The following is a 21,417-nucleotide window of genomic DNA, read 5'->3' as shown; positions in this document are numbered from 1 at the left end:
AAAACTACTTTTAAAAATATTCAGGTACTAAAAGTTTTAGCCTCTTACTCTATTACCCCAGATCAGTTCAATTAAGAAGTAGCCAGTCAGACCTCAAACCAGTCAGCAAGCTAAATAATTCAACAGGTTTTAAACAGCAGTTAAAAGTCTGCTTTTTGGCAAGTGCGTTAAGTGAGTACACTGACTGTACTTTTTTCTGTTGGCTTGGAAACCAACAGAAATATATAAATATATACCAATAGAGAACATAATGTTCACTACACAGCACGTCTCGCATTGCCTTTCAGGCTTCATGCAACTGTTTGCCTGGTTTAATCACCAGGGGACTTAAAGAACCTTGACCTTGACCCACTTCTGAAGTGCTCCCAAACTGCCCTGCTTCATGAGCTGCTGTTCCTGCAAGGCTCCTTTCATCACCAAGCTCGTCTTTACGAATATCCTCTGCAAGATGCACAAAAGTCATATTCCTTCTGGGTAAAGGTGACTGAAACTCCACAATTCCAATGTGGTCACTCAAGTGCTCAAACACGGTGTGACAGCAGGGGCAAGAACAGGTAGTTAGGATTCTACCTGATGATTATCTGTAAATGGTTGCTGCATGGTCAGAGAGGATCATTCAATAATAAACAGACAAATTACTAAGGCTTAACTACCCAACCAAAAATTCCTATGGCATATTTTATCCACACAAGTAGGTATGTCTTCCTCTTACAATAATACATAATTATTAAACAGCTTTAGATTTTAAAATGTGTTGCAATATCTGCAATTTCTATTCTTATTACAGATGAGGAAGATGGAAGCTCAGAAGCAGTCTCCACAAAATACTTACGGGTTACACTTTTTCTTCTTCTCCTCTCCATAAGCCAGATTCTTGCATCCTTTGATGCAAATTTCTAAGATGCAAGCTTTGAAGATGTATCTTATGGCAAACTCTATTTCTCCCGTGACGTTCGCCTTGCCAAAATTGCCAGATTCAGTGCAAGTGCTGTTCAGACTATACAGACTCCCCTAAGAAAATACAAATATTTGGGAAAAGTAGTTTCAGATCAAACAGGACAAAACATGTATTTCCCTCAAATGTCAATATCTTCAGTGACATGACTGAAGAGCTACTGCAAATCACAAATCTTTAAGGTAACCTGTATAAAGCATTCTGTTGCTTCCATAACAGCCCTGCAAATTTTTACTGTAACTCCAATTCTACTGCTTTGCCTCTTTTTTCTTCAGGAAGCTCTCTAGGCTAAGAAAATGCTTTCTTAGGTAACTTCTAGATCTAGAAATTGCGTCCCAATAAAACTGCTATGTGGCTTCTCATAAGAAAATGGGATAAGTGTCTGAAAGGAAGAGAGTGGAAAAAACTCTGAATCTAAGGACATAGAAAATACTGAACTAGGCTGCTTTTAATACATAGCTCTTGCTAGGGTACACTGCCTAGAGGTTAGGTTCTGTCAGGTATTAAGGGAAACAAAAGTGGTATTGCACATCCAGCAAGCAGTTTACAAGATTCCTCAATTCCACATAAAAAGGACATGCTCCATACTGCAGCAGACCATTGAGGAAAGGTTAAGATATGAATACAACAAATTGTCTTATGGAGATGCATAAAGAAGGTGTTTCCTAGGTCACCTCAGCCACTTTGTTCTCCTTTCATCTACTTTCACCTATGGGGCAAAGGTTTGTATGCTGTCCATCCACTTATATAAACAGCATTTGTGTCTAGCATTTAGAGAGGTCATGAAACTGCAATGAAGGAAGAGACTTGTAATATTTTCTGTGGCCCAGCACAGACATGTAACTTTATGGGGCTATCTAGACTTTGCTGTAGCAAATTGTCAACACAATCCAAATAGTTTGCTCTCTCCATTCATTTACAATGATATTCTTTAGGGTGAGCTCCAGAAACTTTTTACATAGCATATGTACGAAGACACAGTTGTTGTTGTGATTAATCTCACAGCAACATTGCCCTAGATTGCTAAGGTATCTGTGTTAGATCACACCTCCCTCTGAAAATAAACACCAACCCACTCAGGACTGGTTAACCAAGGAGTTCTGCATTGCACAACCCAGCAGATAGGAGTACAGAGTACTGTTTATGAGATCATATCTCTCTTCCATGCAGATGCTCTTCTCCGTTTGTACAGCTTGCCAAATATTCATTTTAAAATTCACACCAACAGCTTAATTAGATTGAAGCTATCTACTGTATCTTACAAGCTCCAAGTAACACACAAACTTCATGAAAGGAGTGTCAGAGTGCTTACTGAGGAAGTCACAAAAAGTGCTAGGACTGTTTTGACCTAATGCTTGTTGCATGTAATCTTGCTCCCTCCACAAGATGTTTATCAGTGTCACCAGTCTCCCCTGCAGCTTTGTTCAGCTCTGCTCTTTCACTCACTGACATATTTTTATTCATCCGAGCAGAAAATGCTTATTTTCCACCAAAATCCTTCATGACAAAGAAATGCAAATAGACTTTTGTCTTACCTCATATGTCCTAACAGAAGTTCTGCAAAAGTCCCTAATATTTATTCCACAGAACCTCTTACTTATTTAAAGAGGCTGGATAGGTGTTCCAGCTAATGATGTTTGGACCGAATATCACTACATATGTCTCCCACCTGATCCGGAATCACATACATTCAATGTAGGAATCACTCATACTTTTGGTTGAGTGAATAGGGATTCAGCAATGACACCTCAGACTCCACAGTGCAGTAAACTATGAGAGAGCACCAAGGTCCCCGTGTGTGTTTATACCCCTCTACATAGTGAGCAGGCTGGTTTAATTCTGATTCCCTAAAAGTAATTTTAGTTCCCTTCTTTACAGTATCAGTCACGGAATCTTTGGGTATTTCACCCTGCTTAACCTCATCACCAATACATAGAAATTAGCTTCCACAGTTAACCACAGAGGCTTTAAAGCATGTGCTGAATTAATTTATAACTGGTTGCCTTCTCTCTCATTTGCAGTATTCAGAATGCCATGCATCAGGGGATGATTCAATGCCATCCCCTAAACTTATGAACTGCTTCCCTGGCTTCCATCACTGTCAGCTTCCTCTTCATTCGCTGACATTCTGACATTGGAATTTCCACTGACATTTTCATTACCACATTTCTTGCAGAATAACAAAACCCTTCTGCTGAATGAAGTTTTAAGAGAAAAAGATAGCTACTAGTTTGGAGCGAGCCATGTTCATGATTCCAACCCTAATATAAAATGGGAAGAATGTTAGTTGCATTTGCAAAATTCACAGGAAGCCAATCTATCAATTATTCATTATTAATGGATATATCCATCTATCAATTATCCATTATTCATTTGATTTGGCTTATGCTGCAAAAAGTTCAGTGTTACTATGAGGACCGTGCCAAAAGCAGTCAGTATTTCATCAGATACAAACACAAATAGAATTCTTCCTTCATTTTGTAATATAACCCAAAATACACCAATATTTTGCACAAGATCTTAGCTTTTATATCTGTTCCCATTAGGCATCTGTTCTGTTGTGCTTCACCCTTTAACTTACATGTTTTCTGCCATCACAGAAAACTGCATCACTTGTGGGACTGGTTGTTATGTCTTCTTCCTCCTTGCAATTCCTTTTGGTCAGAATTTCACTGTCATTTTGGGCCCCAGTGATGAGCGCTTGAAGACTGGGTGTACTTTTCATCTGTAAGAAATTCAGCAGGTCATTTTTTTTTTTTTTCATTTAAGAAAATTAAATCCTGATTCCTTCAGGAACACTACCAGAAGAAAATGCAGTAAATAGCTACAATTCATTCTGATGGATGTTGCACAGGTGGCACACTTTCAAAGACAATGTAGTAACTTAATTTAAATGTTGATTTACAGCTCTCATCCCAGCTAGTAGCACATTCATTATATTAATAATTTTCTAAAATCAACATACCATCACCTAATCTAGGGATCACTACCACAGCAATTATTAACAGTCTACTAATAACACACCAAAAGTAGCAACATACTAATAAAAGGCCTTATTAGCCTTCAACTGAACAGTAATTTTGGAAGAAAAAAATGATAATCTTGCCTCCAGGAAATTAAAAATAGTATTCTGCAATATGCATGACACATGCCCATATCTATCTATGCAAGAATGAACGTAAGTTGAAAGACACCTGAAAACAGAAACAGACCCAGAAGTTCTTATTTCGCTTTGATTATAAAAAAAAAGTTTAAATTTCTTTGGTGTTCTTGACTTTGCTTTGAAAAAACTTTCCCGTGAAAACCCTGGTAACTTGTGGAAAGTTAAGAAATACAGTGGCAAAACTCTGAGATTTACCTTCAGCCACCTCTGTTACCAATATCAACAATTAATAGAACGAAGTGCCAAAAGACTAATACATATGGCTAGAAATATGCTGAAAATAGATTTTAGCTCTTTCTGGCGCACCACTACCTCTAGATAATACAATATTTGAAAACTATGTTCATAGTTCAATGGGTAGGAAAAGAGTGAGGTAAGAAATTTTACATGGTTAGGATCTAAGAAAATAACTTCGTAAAAAAAGCCTGTATAACAGGGATTACCTGAAATTCTAGAAAGAATACATTGTGACTGAATCAACAAAAAGGATCGGGACTTCTTTGCATAAAAGCAACAGATAACATATATTTAAAAAACCTGGGAAACCCTCCTGCACAATCAGCAGAAAGCACTAAAGAATGAGTACAACAGAGGAGATAATATATTGAGGTTACTTCTGAAAAAACAGGATGTACAAAATCCAAACCAGTATGCTGTTATTAGAGAATACAGAAATTGTTATGTGTAATAACTGCCCTACCTTAAGAATAGATGTAAGAATTCATTAAGTTCCCTTGTGAGCAGGGAACAGACAGAAAATACATTTATAGTCTCATTAATACAGTCTCAAAAAAACGCAAACAAAACCAAAACATCACATTCCTCAGCAGAGAGATTGTCTTCTGCTTCATAAAAACCTGGAAACGCCATCAGTTTCACCTGTTAACCAAAATAACCTACTACACACTGAATTTTAGCTTCTACTTGGATAGGAAAGGCTTCTCTACTGTGTTAAACAGAGCAGAAGTGATTGACGAGGCAACATAACTCCCAGTGCTAAACTTCACATCAGGTCACGTGAGCAAGACTCCCACATAGCCCAGCTCTAAGGTCTGCAGCAGCAGGCATCCACTGTCACGGGATGGGTAACCCTCAGCTACTGATGCACTACAAACAGCCTCCAAAGCTTGCGCACGTCTGCTTGTTCCCGCAAGGAGGCAGGTGTAATTGTAGTTCTTTTAATGAACTTGGAGATTCTGACAGCGAGACGCCCTGGAAAACACTATTTCATTAACTTTCTAAATCTCGATTTTACACTGGCTGGTAGTTCTTGCCGTTGGATTGTTTCTTCACTATTACTGGAGTTAAATATAATCTCTTTCAACTTTAATCTGAAGGAATCAAGCTCCGAACATATCACAAATTTGCAAAACTTACTTAAGAAACAAATAGGGCTCTTGAGATGGAAGTGGTGCCTCGGTCTTATACCCTGCACATTCAAAATGGCAGTTACAGCTATCAATTCCCAGTCATTCCTAGGAGAAAAATGCACCCTTTCTAGGGGAAAAAAAACACTGGTTTGATTCATTCCCTGAAAATGAAAGTTCTTTCTGGGGTGGAAATCACAAGTAGTAAGATTTCTGTATCATATTTTGTTACAAATTTGAGTAATTAGTCATTTTGCAAGTGCAATTTAAAACAGATTCTGTCCCTAAACTGAAGTCATAGCTCTAGTAAGGATGTAAACAGCTACCCTTATTAAAGGAAAACAAAGATGGAAAAGAAAAAAATTAATGGAAGAATAATGCAATAGTGCCATTGACAGAGATTAAAAATAATTTTTTAAATCACAGTAAAGATACAAAAAGCCATTATATAAGTGCAGCAACAGACAAGTAAAATTTCCTTCAATATTAAAAAACCCTAAATGGCAAAGATGACATTCACAAGAAAAAATGATCGACAGTAATTCTTGCAAAACTAAAATTCTAGCTGAAATACAGTCTAACTAGTTTGAATGAAACAAAAGCTCCTTGGCTTGGAGAAAAAGAGCTCTGAAACACAACCAACATTGAAACCTATCTTTCAAAATCTGTAATGCAAAAGGTGGACATAAATTAAGTCCTAAATCTTCAAATGGGCAATTAAAAACCCATACAAGTAATTTGGAATCTCCTACTTCTGCATTTCTCAAGCCAAAAGAATCCACATCCTTCTTTTAAACATTACAGGCTGTGTGTGACCAGGATGCAACGAAGCATAGTTTAAGTGCACATACTCTCCAACTCCAGTGTGTTTCGATGCATTAAGAGAGTGCCAGTGGAATAAAGCGAGACTGAAGTGCGGTTTGCCACAATGAAAGCAGCACTTGGGTAGTTAATAATTGCTGCCAATTTTGTTTATAATATAATTACATCCAAAAATACCAGAACTAATTTTTCAGAATTCACAGACCTTGCTGGGCCAATTCAAACCACTAGTCCACGTGGTCTGACATCCTGTCTCTTCCATTTATCAATATCTAACACTTCAGAGGAAAGAGAAAAGTGTGCACCAAGGGAGCTGTGAGTAACATTTGCCATGAGGTCTGCCCCAAAGCAAAAGCTTTTCTTCACATCTAATTCAGGCACTTAGCAGACCACATTTACCTCTTTCAGATGAACATAGCGATTCAGTAAGTACCCTCTATGTAGAAAACTGGGTATGAACAAAGTTCAGTCAATTGAGAGGTGAAAGTGTACAAAACAAAATCTTCAGTGTAACTTTAAAGCAGATATGTGACATCACCCTCAGCCCTGTACAATTTGTGGAAAAAGATGACTGGGTTTTTCTTAAACTTCTCAAGAAAACACTCGAAGCTAGAGACTGTAACCAAAGCAAAAGGAAAAGGGAGGTTGCCCAACTGCTAACAGCAGTCAATGTTTTGTCCTTGCCAAATTAAAAAGTGCTTAGAAAGCATCAGGATGGATTTCAGATGGTCATAGCTTGGTCCTGTTCAGCAGCAAGAGGGGCAGGAAAAGGACAAGAGACAGAGAATCTCCCTGCAGCCCAACAATCACACAGAGGAGACATCAATCCGCCTCAAGAGAGTCTGTGAGCACCTGAGAGCAAAACGACCTATCCTCTCCCTCCCTGTGTGAGGGTCTCTGTAAAATCTCAGTCTAATGTTTCAGCTTGGAGCTGAGATCAAGTGTGCAGACTCGGTCAAAAACTTTGTGATGAATCAGAGTTCCACCATCAGCAAACATCAGCTAAGCCCTGCTCGTGTAATAAAAGCAAAATTCCACACAGTCAGTCATTATTCTTGCAAATATATTCCATTCCCAAAACAGCCCTGACAGCTAGAGACTGTGTCTAATAATACGGGTACCCTGCTTGTAATGTTGATGGCAGTGTCAGACTGGCTCCTTCTTTGCTTCCTTCTTTCCACGTTCTGCCCATAATCTGTAGTTAGGAGACATCTGTCAGCCACATCATTCTGGGACTTGGAGATTTCTGAAGTGAAAATAGAGAAGTCACTATAACAAATATTGCAAGCAATCCTGTAGATTTATAGGCTAATTCTGTAGCTTTCAAACTTTCATCCTGCAATTTTAGTATTGATCTTCTATGAGTAAGAAACAGATGGGAAGGCAAGTGCTTGCCCCATTTTGTATAATTATATTTTGCCTACCTAAATCTTTCCTGCTGTTTCAACTGGAAATTATACTCCTTGCTTCCTATCATTATAGCTGCTGCAAGGAATTTTGTATGCCATCAAATACAGTTTCTTGCAGAAGTAGCTGCTACAGTCCCTATATATATAGTTTGATTTGTAAAGCAGTTTGGTTCAGGATGAAAGCAAGATCATTATAACAACGTAAAGCGGCATGACAATAGAAATTAGAAAGCAGAGCACAATGGAAAATATTTAGAAATTTATCCAAAATATGGATGAAAGGACAGATATTACGTACTCTGGTCCCCAACCACGTATAATCTTAAGAACATGAGTAGCCCTCATTGACTTCAATAACATTACTCACATGGAGTGTGAGCAGCTTATGTCCATACTTAAATACCTTATTGAATTGGCACTTCAGTAGCATCTAGTTTATTGTCAAATAAATCCATAGGACAATTGGACATTTAATGCACCACTTTTCGCTTCTTAATCCTCAGGGTACAGTCAGAACTTCACTTAAAGGGAAAGGCAGCACTCATCCATGATTTCTGTGTGCTGAAGTTGCAGCAGACACTTTGTTGTAAATCCCAGATAGTGTCTCATGAAGAATTAATAACTTACAAGTGGTACATGAAGTAGCTATCATATGTTTAATTCATACAGAAGAAATATTTCTCTCACAACACAAGCCTCTGTGGAGAAACCTGACAGCAGACAATATGTCAATATGGTATTCAGAAACAATGGCACCCTTAAGTGTGATTTTTAAAGCCACTTTGAGTTAGTTTTGTTCTTAGCAGCAATCAGTCCTCAGATGTTTACTGTTCTCTGCGTACACCATTAAGGCATCACATATTCATAGGCAGACTCAATTAAGTCACCTCTGACTGTAATGAAAGCAGGTTTTTAAAATGCCCAGTGAAATCAGAGATCATAAAGGAGACTGGAGTGAGAGATCTAATGGAGTGGAGGGTTGGACTAGATGACCCGCAGAGGTCCCTTCCAACCCCTACTATTCTGTGATTCTGTGATTCTGTGAGTAGACACAATCTGAGTAGCTTGACCAGCAGCAGAAGTAGAAACACAAGCTTGCCTCACACTTTCTTAAAATGAACAGGTTATAGCACAGGTTACTGTGAGAAAAAAAAATTACTGTTCAGTTTTCATATCTTTTCCTCCTCTAGCTTCTCTACCCAAATGGTCAGTAAGACAGACACTATCCCTAGCACCATGGGCACTGCAAATAAAACTACAACCAGCAACTCATTTTACATTCACCAAATGGCAACCATTGGATTATAATCTCCTGTTGCTGCCAAGCCACACTGGAACAGGAGGTAACAGCATAAAGAGCAGACTGTACAGCAGTGGCATTGTGCTGCACGCACTAACCCTTTGTTCCCGCTGCTCTCAGACACACACACACTGGCTCCAGTGACAGAATCAGAGGCATAACGAGGTTCTCCAGGTTTATTTACTGCAATACACAAGAGCTGGGTGTATTAAATACCTCTGCAAAGTAGGACATTTTTATCTAGATAAGATACAGAACACTAACTTTAGACACTCGTGACTGAAAGCATTTATCAGCACAGTACCAGGTTTCATTAAGCGGCCATATTGTCTGAAAGAGCTGTTTTCTTAAGTCAAGAAGCCCAAGCTTTTCTCTCTGTAAGACTTCCTATATGTTTTAATTATTGACTTCAGTGATACATTCTAATTATTGACTTCAGTGATTGCAACAACTTGTTATTGTCTCACAAATTACAAGGTTCTACACTAACTGAGGATGATCGCACCTGAGTGGGGTTTCACATACAGTCAAACGAAGCTAACAGCTTGCTGCCATCCCTCTCTTCAACCACTGCTCTTCCATCCTCAATCCCTGGCTCTTGGCCACATGGCCCAGCACTTTCTGTTGTGCAGGCTCCAACGTATACACCCTATCCTGAGCCTACTTAACTCACTAAACCAGCAGAAAAGTACCTATGTGTTTTGTCTATGTTAATGTTCTGCCCTTTTAATTAGCTAAATCAGTTTCCAGAGGAGTACAGAAACACTGGTGCTAATTCAAGTTAAGTGATGGCAGCATAAGGCCAGAAACAGAGAGAGAAGAAAGATGTGGGGGGAGTATAATTTTCCTTTTGGTAGCAGTGAACTATTAAATTAGCTTGTTGCAGTCCTGACAGTTTTTGCCAGTAACTGTGGGATACAGCCAGGCTTCAGACTAACAGAAAGCAGAATAAACCAGTTTGCATCCAATGCGGTGGTGCCTCAGCTATCTGCTTCCAGTAACAAAGTATCCTATGACACCCTCCACTACAGTTCTGTTTAGCAGACACAGCCATTGTGTGCCTCTGCATAGCTTTAGTAAGTGTTCACACAGACCCAATGTTAAATTTGTGTAGTTAATGGAGAACAGGCCTTTGGGATGGGTGGAAGAAGTTAAGAGGAAACACCAAACAAGCTAAGACAAGAGTTAGGGGGAGAGACAGAAAGGCACTAAAGCCAAATTTATTCAGGTCTAATCTCACATTTGGGGTTGTCCAAGATGAAGCTAGTAAGAAAACACTAAGGTTCATTCAAATACATGCAAATCTGCAAGTCTCTGTAATCTTCATAAGGCTCAGAAGTTGTTTTCCTCTGGTCACTGATGCCTTTAATCTGTTACTCACAAATACAGGTTGTCCTCAGTGTAGTCAGCCTTAGAGGTACATACACAGTCTGCACCCCACCGAACAGCAGGCAGCATAAGTGAGTGGAGGGAACCAAAAGTGTCAGAATGAAAGAAGAGTTGTTAAGACAACTCCAGCTGGCTCTTAGAAGCATGCACTGAAAAAAAATACATGACTAGACAAACGGAGAAAGAGGAAGGAAGCCCCCTTGAAAACTGCCAGTGAATGAAAATATTAAACTCCAATTATATGCTAGATTCTTTGACAGGGTCAGCTGGGGTTCAGTCAGACAGATAACACGAGAATCACTACAGTAGAAAGTGGTTACTACGCTGTGCTAACGTGAGTTAGATATACTACAGCTGAACACCCAGTAAACTTCAAAATAACATTATACAGTCTTTTCACACCTTTATAAGAAAGGCATTCTGGGTGGGAATCATCAGCTTGTTAAACATCTAGCAGAATACTGATGGAGAATTAGGCTTACCTTATTTTTCAGGTTGGCTCAGTCTTGGCATTTCAGCCACTACTCAATAACCTTTGTTTATAACTACTTTTGGCCAAGATTTTAGCAAAAAATTGAAACATTTGACCACATTACTCTAGAATGACAAAGCAGTGAAAGCTACTTACTTTTTATATGTGTTGTGAGAGACAGAAACAAGTTTTCCACAGATTTATTAAAACTTGTAGACTGCTTGAGTTCCTGCAAATGGAAGATGCCAAGAGTAAGAAAACACAAAATATTTGCTGTTTCAAAGTTTCCATGATCACATATCTACACACCATGTAACAAACAGATAGCAAGGCTGCAGCTCACTTCTGTAGGCAAATACATCTGAGGACATATGTTGATATGGTTTAAAACTGTCATAGTAATGTATGAAGATGAAAAATAATCTTTTCAGTTCCATACTCTTTGATGTATAAGCGGGACTGCTTGTAGGAAGATCACATAAAAATTTCATAAATACAACTAATCACATCACTGATTTGTTGTAATGTATTTAATACTTCAAGTAGGAAAGTCCTATCTATTACAGATGCTCCTGTGCCTCCAAATCAAAGTGATTTTATCAAACTCCAGGTAAGCACATATTAGAATGTGTACAGAATTGCAATGGGCTTCAAAACCAGGGCCTCAGGACCCAGTCCAAAATGAACTGAGATAGTAATGTAGTGCAATTTTGATGAGTTCTGAGCCATGTCCTACTATTCTGTTCACTCGAAACTGTAATGCAAAGGCAAGCATCAAATTCACTGGTTTTCACTCAGTAATGAAAGTAGCACACAGAATGATCGCTTTATAAAAGACTATTGAATATCTTAGGATGATAGGATCCTTCAGGCTAGAGTAGAGCTCAGATGTCAGTCCAGCCTTCCTGTAGTGAGGCACCAAAAACCAGGTGCAGTATTACAGTGCCAAGTAGAGAGGGTTAGTCACTTCCCTCAAAAACTGGAAACTAACTGAAAACATCACTCAGGATAGACTCTGACCTTTCTCTCCTACAATTCAACGTAAAAAAAAAAAAAATACAGAGGAACATAAGACAGCATTTATATTGCAATATGATGCTACAGCAGTTGCTATTTACTGCATTTCTGTGGCTGGCCTTTTCATATGCATGACATCCTAAGAGGTGGGTGTATACGTATATTTTGCATATATGTACATTTACCGTCATGTTGCTTCCTGCTGTGGATTCTGTGAAAGGAGGTGGAGTTGGAGGTACAACAGAAATTTTACTAGAAATTTAAGAGACAATAAACAGAGCAACAATTAATACATTATGCTAATAGATGGACAAATAAACCACATTTGTGCACAGTATCTTTATTATCTATCTTTCCTGCAATCTAAATGTTTGGGTTGAGACCCCTTGTCTTCAAGAGCTGCAGCACAAGATTATTGCCTGCCTTTCTATCTTGTCTATCTTGGGCTGCTCTAGGCAGACTTCTTGATTTAAAACAATCAGAAAGACCTAACTCAGGACAAGATTGCTAGACTTCTATGTGGCTGGCATTATTACAATCTGTGTCCCAAATGTTAAAACACGATTCCTGTGTAATGCACCCTATCTCTGTTTCAGAGATGTTTTCAGAAAACAGTCATCTTTGTTTACAGTACTAAAAGGATCCTTCCTTGCCTGGGCCCAGAGCTGTTTGAGTCCCTCTACTGCATTTCATCTGTTGTAAATAGCCCAGGTCTGTATAAAAAAATGTATTTGACTGAGTCTGTTATCACAGCACAATCACAGATGCTAAAGGCACCCAGTGAACTTCCTCTTTGATTCTCTCTTAATTTTACCACATCTAGGTAAAAGCAAGTCCTCATGCAGCCCTGGTTAGGATCATATCTAGCTGACTATAAGTTTCTGTCTTATGCAACCACGCCTCGACAGATAATTATCGTAAAATGGAGGCCATCTCTTCGTTTCTTTTACTTTCTTTTTTTTTAAAGAAAGAGTGTATATTTTATACAATATAGTTTAAGTAGACTGTTAGTTCACTGTATATCACTGGTAATAGCTTAAATATGGTCATGCTCAGGCCTCAGGTCAAAGTATTTAAAGTATTTATTCAGTGTAAACTGGAATTTTCACTTGGTTTAAGCTTTGGTAAGCAGATGCACTTTACTGAATACAGGGCTTCTTGACTACTATTTCGTCTAAAGCTATCAAATCATCAGTATCTCCCATTAAGCAAATAATGATGTTATTGCTGTTATACCTAGTAAATAATTTTCATCTCTGATCATTCAAAAGTAGTGTGTAAATCTGAAAGACAATGGTGTAAACAAGTATGTAAAAAATATACGCAGATATAACAAAAATACTGCACATCATTTCAAGTAAGAAACTATACTCTAAACATAGTACTCCCTTTTGTACTTGAGACTCTTTCTATGGATTGCTGAGAGATAAAATTGGTACATTTTCTATGCTTTTACCATTTGTACTGCAAAAGCATCGAAATTTGTTTTTCACAGTAAAAAAATGCAAACTGCTGGCTGGTTTATAACACACAGTATGTCGCCTATACAAATTCTCAGTGTCCTAGGATCATTTGTCCTTTTATGAGTCTTACCTCAGTTTCTGATAAGATTTCAAGAGCTGTGCACCAACTGTTTCATGTCTGCCTGTGAAGGAGAGAAAAAAACCCACCCAAAGGTCATTTAGCAACAACGGTAGTTACTAATGCCTGTATAATACTTTCTAAAATCAGTGCCTTTCAGGAACTTACAGAAGTTCATGCACATGTGAGCCAGAAGTGAAATAAACTCACACTTGACATGCATGCCAAGCAACATGCAAGTCTCTCCTGTATCACAAACTCTATTACGATTCCACCTTCCTCTCTTGCAGGCGACACATTCAGACCAGCTCTTCACAAACGCTGAGGACAAGCATATGCTGATGTGAACAGGCTCCTTCCTACAGGCTGCTAAGCACCTTCAGCCTCCTGAGGTCCAGGAGGCAGGTAGTGCATGGGCCCACTGCACTGAAGCACACTGCAAGCATAAGACCCAAACACTACGGAAAGTTTGCAAATATGTACAAGAGGAGATACACGGTAATCTCTTGCATCTTACGAAAAATTCTTTTCATTTTTTCACATGAACCATCATGAAAACGCATGAGTAGCTCAAACACGCACAAAACCCTTTGCTAAGGCCATCCCTGTGGGGCAACAGCAACCATGTCACATTCCTCAGGTGAGCAGCCGCTTGCTGTAAAGAACACCAATGAGCAAGCGCTCCATCAGGCACAAAGAATGAAGACCATAAAAACGTAGTTGGATCCTGAGTGATCGCAAACAGAAAGAAGGGCTAAATGCACGTAACAAATGGCCCACTGAAAATATCTGGAGTGGCTTTAATCACTAATCATTCCTAATACAGAAAGCAGCACGCGATCCACGCTTTGCTGAAGACGTCATTAATTGTAACATATTACTTACATATAAGTAGCGGAACTTGGTGGTAATAGAAAGTATAATCAATGTATCGATGTTTCAAATTTCAATCAGAGCTCCAGACTTAATGCTTTGTTATTAATAATTAACATTTGGTATCCTGATTTATTGCAGCATTAAGTGATTTCTTAGGTTTTTAAATTTATTAAAGGCAATTTACCACTTTTATGAAAATATGGGGTTTATTCTTCAGGTAGAAGATACACAAAATTAATAAAAAGCATACTGATGTCACTTTTTTTTTGCCCCTCTGCAACATGAGAAAACTTCACTGTAACAGGTTTTTTTTCTGGTGAACTTATTTTACAGTGAATACTTCACTTGTGTTATGTTTTCAAACCAAAAGAGGGCACTGTCTCTCCAGGTTTGAAGGTTACATAACTACGACTACTGCTGGGTTTCAAAGTTTGCCATTTTTTAACGCCTTTAATTATATCAGCTGGTCTAATCAAAAGGAACTAAACAAAACGTATTTCTCCCTGCAGGCATATCTTCTGCATATCCTTAGATCTCTGACTTCAACAGTATGGACTAACTAAGCAAAATGCTTCAAGCACCCAGAAAGCTTTGATAATGCAAGGTGAGAACTCATTTATTTTACTGGAAAGAGGGACATTCAGTACCTTGCAATATCAGATTGTCTGAGAACAACACAGCATTTTCCAATAACTGTGAGAGACTGATAGAAATACCAGCTTTAGAAAAGAATATGAGGGAAAATTATTAACAATGGTTATGGAATACAACTGTGCTTTAAAAGATCAGTCAACTAATACTTTAAAATCAGAAATTGCATTAGCTAGAATGCAATTCAGTGAAATATTTCAAATTCTACATGAATTGTTTTAGCAGGAACTGTAGCTCATTTTTGTAATACACTGCCTGCTGTCTTTCATAAATACCCACTATCCAAAATTTGCCTGATTACATTCTTCCCTTTATAGACTTCTTTCTATTCAAGTTTCCCAAGAGATACTTTGGTCCAGCGCTTTCCTTTTTACCGTTATTCTTAAATCTAGATACCATGCAGATATTGGAAGTGAAACTAACATTTCGCTACAGTCAGGCACAAAGCAAAACAGTTGACTATCTGAAGTGGCGCTTCAAGGGCAAGAGGAAGGAAAGCCGCTCCACCTCATTAGTCATTGTAGGTGAAAACAAAGGCTAACAGCCCCCTTGGTTGGTGAAACACATTCCCCATAGGGCAATCCATCCACGTCCTCTATAATTTCTGTTAGGGGTTTGTATTTTCAATTGCACTTATAAGACTGAACACAAGGCAACGGCACAGCTGGCTGAAAGAAAAGAACAGTAAGCATTTAGTTCTCTGTTGATTTATAGCTATACATGGGCTTATTTATTCCATCCTGTCATTTCTTTAAGCTTTACAATTTCCTCAGTGAAAACAACTGAAGTTTTAACTTTGACAAACAATGGATGCAAGATCATTGCCTTTCTGCACATATATTTTAACATTTCTACATTTATTTCATGTCATTGTATTTCTTAGAAGTCTTACATGTTCATTAATTCAAACTGATATGGCAAGCAATTTTCTTATTCCTGTTACTCACATAAAATAAATTCCACTTTTAAATGCATTCTTCTAGTTTGTGTTGATTATTTATGTAGTGCATATACAGATGCACCGCATGATAATTTCTGACAAATCTCTCACCAAGTGAACGAAACGTTAAATACAGTGGCAGACTATACTCTGTATTTCACTTAGAGGAGGACGACATATTACACAGCAGTTTATGGTCTGTTCCAGCAATTACCTTCACCTGGGTATTTCTTTGCTCGTTCCTCAAAGAACCATTCACCAGTCTTCACTTTCACATCTCTGAAAAACAAGCAAAAGACCTTTGAATCAACATTTTCCGAAGTGCATTTCTTCAAATGTTTGATAGCCATTTAACAATCCAACAATCCTTCTTAATCCTACCATAAACTGGGATTTTGTGATTGCTCATTCTGCTGACTGATTTTGCTGTGGGTCTGCAAACAAAGGACTCGTCCTCTCCATTATAATATTTTTTTCCTGTTTTGCTGTGTAGGACTACCCATGGAAATGGGCAATACATACTGCTATAGGCATTGCTCTGAAGTCAGGAGTCCTGGGTCCACTCCAGTCTGTATAACCAAATCTCATAAGAGCCCCAGGCACTTGTGCTGACACCACTGCTTACACCTGCAGCCTAGCCTGAGGAGCAGAAAAAGTCAATGATAAAGACTATGCTCCCAAGCAGAACTCGGGATGGCTACCGGGGAGCACTGAGCTCCACAGTCCTGATGGCGTGATGGCTTCATGGCCCATCTCTCTCCATCTTGTGGAGGCTAACCTCAATGATGTCCATGTCATATGCAGGCACCAGGGTCACAGGATGAGAAAAGTAATGATTAACAAGTATAAAATGGTATCAGACTAAACAGCTCTGTCAAAAGCAGATTTTCAGCAGATTTGACTCTTGCATTTTGCTGTCTCCAACTGAATTAGCTGAGGTCTGCAATCTGAACTCATCTATTATTAAAGAGGTAAAAAAAAAATCTTTAACTGAGGAGAGGTTTCTCTGGAGTCTTCAGGTTCCAAATTCTCTAAATCTCTTACTAATTTTTAGGGCACATATAATATTTCTGTTGCTTGTGGATTTTCTGATGCTTATTATACGATGACGTCCCACTGCAAAAATTTCCTCAGTGCAGGCACTGCTAAACTTTCTTCTCTACACCATAGTTCATTTTCCTCCTACAAAATTAACCTATTATTATTCCCTCTGACAAACTTGCTTGAAATTGACAACAGCATTCAGACAGTAAATTCATGTAGGGCTTGCCTCCTTAAGAAAGCAAAATCTCCAAACACTAGGGCTATACTGACATGTACCAAAGGTCAGGCAACAAAAGCCCCTGGGTCTGCCATTTCACACCTCGCCATGTCTATGTTAAAATAGATAAACTACAGGTAAGATGCTATTTGTTCTTTCTGTGTCTTGATTTTAAGGCATTTTAGGCATTTAAAATATACCTTTGTAAGTAGCAATGCAGAATATTAATAAAAATCCACTACCTGTGTAGATGCTGTCATTTTTTTACATGCTTAACCATAGATCCTTGTGCATAACTGAACACAGATGAATTTGAAAATTAGGTTAAAATAACTTTGAGATAGGACATTTATTTACTTTGGATGGAGTTCTATTAACTAATAAATGTCTGAATTCTCTGCTGCACTAGAACTTCAAGGGCTCTGCATTGGTAGCACCTTGATTCCCATCTCCAGCCTCCCCTTTACATTCTTCCCACTACCCATGGTTATCTTCCCAGAGTTTAATCTCCGGTCCTGCACAGGCTCATGTGACTATTAGACCACTCACAGGACGAAAACAGATCTGGAAATACCCTGGGGTTTTTTTTTCCTTTTGTTTCTTTTTATTTTTTTTTTTTCTGGGTTTTTTTTAGGCTAGAGAGTGTATTAAGTTAAAGTATGACTAAAAGCGTGACAATGAAGTTGATAAAGAACTATCTTTGTCAGGTAAAATGGACTAACCTCCTTCAAAGCAAATGTCTTTCTAGACTCCTAGAAGACAGGATTTCTTAAAAAAACACACTATACCAACTCCACTCACATAAGAGCTGCCTCTTCTAGGTGAAAGATACAAACTTCGTCAGTCCACAAGACTTCTTCAATTTCTTATTTTGTAAACAATGAACATTCACCTATCCCTGCACGCTCTTCCACTGAGGTGGTAAAGTATGCTCATTACAAACACGACCCTAGTGTCTAGGAGAGAATCTCAGTAGTGCTGCTGCGGATAATGTTTTTTTCAGGAACATGAAATCTAGTGGTAACCAAGACTCAAAATTACAGTTGCTCAGGACTCAAAAATCTGCTCTTACTTTTCTTAGTCACCCTATTTTTCCCTCACCAGGGTAAACAAAAGGCACTGCATATCATTTATGACACTGCTGCCCTCCAAACCCTTCTTGAGATTTGCAACCTTGATTTAAAGTTCACTGAAGGCAATGGAAGAAGTGCAACTGATTTTAATGGACTCTGCATGGCAGCTAAGCAAGATCAAATGTGCTGCCTCTTTGCTTTACAGAGAATTTCAATGAGAGCTGAAGAATTCCTCTATATCAGCAAGACAAAAAAGAGTATTTTCCTCAAGAAAAAGTGAAAATGTGATTTAATTCATTTAAATAATATTTTCCTGGTTTTACCATCAAATATCTGGACAAGCTTATGAAATAATTGAGGGTATGCAGCACTCTACAAGGCAGCTTAACAACTAGTTAGTCTCTAGAGGGGATTTCCACTGTGGCTACCAGATAACTGAAAACCAATTTAAAAGAAGAGGAAGCGGACGGACATATCTAGAGGAGGATATGGAAAGTTAACTTTTTAGCCTTTCCTTTTAGTGGTTACAGTGTGAGGCATAGACAGTGAAATATATGCATCAAAATTCAGTAACTGCTTCATGTCAAATAGAGATGGAGCTAAACTGCCTATCTTTTGTATAAATTCCAACATAAAATGAGGATTCAGAAAACACCTTTTTAATGATAGTTTATAGTCTCTTCTAAACTATAGAAAATTACTTCCAACTAGTAGTAAAAATTCATTTAGCTTAAGACCAATACCTTGCCTTACATTTCACAGGCACTATTTAAATCTCTTTTTGGCATCTTAAGAGGGAATGAAGTGGTGCATCAATCTTGTGTTGGCATAAAGTAAAATTTCCTCCAAATCCTCACTCTTTGTACAGGGATATATATTGTCCAGCACAGCTGTTGATTCATTTTCAAAACTATCTTTCTTTGCCTACATAGTATTATTTTTCATCAAAGATGGAAGTATAGCTAAACCATTTGGTTTAGAAAAGTTCTGATGAATATGAGGGACTATGATGGAGTATTTTGATATAAAAATTGTACCAATACAGTAAAAGAAAGTTTGTTTCCTGGAAAACAAAACTAAGGTGACACAGTAAAAGAAAAAACAACTAAAAGTAAACAAATTTGGATTTCTGACCACATTTAAACAATTCCTGATAATGTTATTAATGCTTTTTGCTAATTTATATAAAACATGACTCCAAATTATTCATCAATCTAGGTTCCTCCCTTCTGTAGTACGAGGCAAAAAAAAAAAATCACGATTAGGAAATTGTCAAGAAATTGGCTATACTACACCAAAACAGAGCACCTTCAGCAACTTGTTATGATGAACTGGTTCAGTACTGAGTCAGGGGAAGTTCTGTCTAAAGTTCAGAAACTAATGACTGTTCATATGCTTTGCTGTTATCACCTTTGCCACACCACCTCTGACGTACCTTAAGGATGCATTTTGCTAAACACAGGAAGGGAAATCCTGACTACATGAAATATAACGCAAAATTCCCATCAATTTCATTGCTATCAGGACTTCATTCAACATTTTCATTCCACCAGAGGCTTTGTTTCATTAATTGTGTAAAGCAACAGATATACATGAGTGTGCAGCCACTGGATAACCAGTGTAAACCAGCACTTACCCAAACCAGTAAAATTTCTTACCCAAGAGCATAACAAACAGTGCATGTCCAAAGGCAGGGATTCAGGCAGACACGGCATTCAGAGCACACTCGATGACTGCACCCATTGCATACTGCACCTCTGTTCATCAATAACCCAAGCGACTTCTGACAGCGAGCGCAACATCTCTCCTGGTATTCATGGCTTACATTTCTTGCCCCTTTCCACCGAAGCTGCTGCAGCTGCAGTTTCAGTTTCCTAATCCCAAAGGTAAAACAAAAAACAAACAAACAAACAAAAGTTTAAAAAAAATAGAGTACAAAACCCATGTAAGTCACAAGCTTATACCCTGGTTGTGCAATATAATTACTCGTGGGAGACATGCCCTGAAGTTTGACCTCAGCTGAGCACTGTTTGAAGGTGTCCGCACACAGAGTTTTTGCACTGTGACTGTATATCCAACCACATCTGTGCATACAAACAGAGCAATAGTCCAGTATAACTGAGGTTCTGTTGGTATAGGCTATGCATGCTCAGGGCAAGGCACAGAAATTGTGTATGCAAGTGATTTTGTACTCACATACAAAAACCGAGACTAAATTAAAATAAATTGAGACCCCACCCGGAGTCCCATGTCCAGCTCTGGAGCCCTCAGCACAGGACAGACATGGACCTGTTGGAGCAGGTCCAGAGGAGGGCCACAAAAATGATCAGAGTGCTGGAGCACCTCTCCTGTGAGGAAAGGCTGAGAGAATTTGGGCTGTTCAGCCTGGAGAAGAGAAGGCTGCGGGGAGACCTTATTGCAGCCTTTCAGTACTTAAAGGCGGCTTGTAACGAAGATGGAGGCAGGCTTTTTAGCAGGGACTGTAGCAATAGGACAAGGGGTAATGACTTTAGACTGAAAGAGGGGAGATTTAGCTTAGATACAAGAGAGATATTCTTTACTGTGAGGGTGGTGAGGCACTGGCACAGGTTGCCCAGAGGAGCTGTGGTTGCCTGTTCCCTGGAAGCGTTCAAGGCCAGGTTGGAGGGGACTTTGAGCAGCCTGGTCTAGTGGAAGGTGTCCCTGCCCACGGCAGCGGGGCTGGAACTCGATGGTCTAGAAGGTCCCTTCTAGCCCAAATCTGACATGGTGCTCCCTTTCGTTTGATTATCTTTTTAATAATATTTATCCAAGAATCTAATCTTCTGTCAAGTAAAAATTATCATAAAAAATGCATCATCTGAAAGTGAACTACAAAACACATCAGACCAAAATATCAAACCCTCCCTTTTTCATTAACATTGCTTCCATTATGCATATCAATAATCCAGACCTATGTTTTTGTTAGTTACACCATCAACAGTTGTCAGGGGTTTTCTAACCAGTTCGGACTTTGTTTATAACCTTTACTTACTTTTCACAATCATTTAATATGTCCAGTAATACTTACATAAATGTTTGCTGTAAACAAAATTTAAGTTTCTACATTTAAGAGACTAAAAATTTCTAACTTGGCAGCAAAAATACCCTGTTTTATATGGG

General features: G+C 38.5%; 1 protein-coding gene across 2 annotated transcripts in view; it reads right to left on the bottom strand.

The window, feature by feature from the left end:
• SYTL3 (synaptotagmin like 3) overlaps positions 1-21,417 on the bottom strand; it is a 30,932-nt gene that overhangs the window by 8,458 nt on the left and 1,057 nt on the right. For both annotated transcript variants that reach the window (XM_075413876.1, XM_075413877.1), the window contains exons 2-9: positions 19,935-20,150; positions 16,157-16,221; positions 13,488-13,539; positions 12,080-12,146; positions 11,034-11,106; positions 7,429-7,553; positions 3,537-3,680; positions 833-1,011 (exon numbers count right to left, since the gene is read on the bottom strand). In XM_075413876.1, coding sequence (XP_075269991.1) covers positions 833-1,011; positions 3,537-3,680; positions 7,429-7,553; positions 11,034-11,106; positions 12,080-12,146; positions 13,488-13,539; positions 16,157-16,221; positions 19,935-20,150 — 921 coding nt within the window. The remainder of the gene's footprint in view (positions 1-832; positions 1,012-3,536; positions 3,681-7,428; positions 7,554-11,033; positions 11,107-12,079; positions 12,147-13,487; positions 13,540-16,156; positions 16,222-19,934; positions 20,151-21,417) is intronic.

The sequence above is a fragment of the Opisthocomus hoazin genome, chromosome 2 (assembly GCF_030867145.1).
Source record: "Opisthocomus hoazin isolate bOpiHoa1 chromosome 2, bOpiHoa1.hap1, whole genome shotgun sequence".
NCBI lineage: Eukaryota > Metazoa > Chordata > Aves > Opisthocomiformes > Opisthocomidae > Opisthocomus > Opisthocomus hoazin.
The sequence above is the reverse complement of the archived record's forward strand: the minus strand, read 5'-3'. Positions and strand labels throughout refer to the sequence as shown.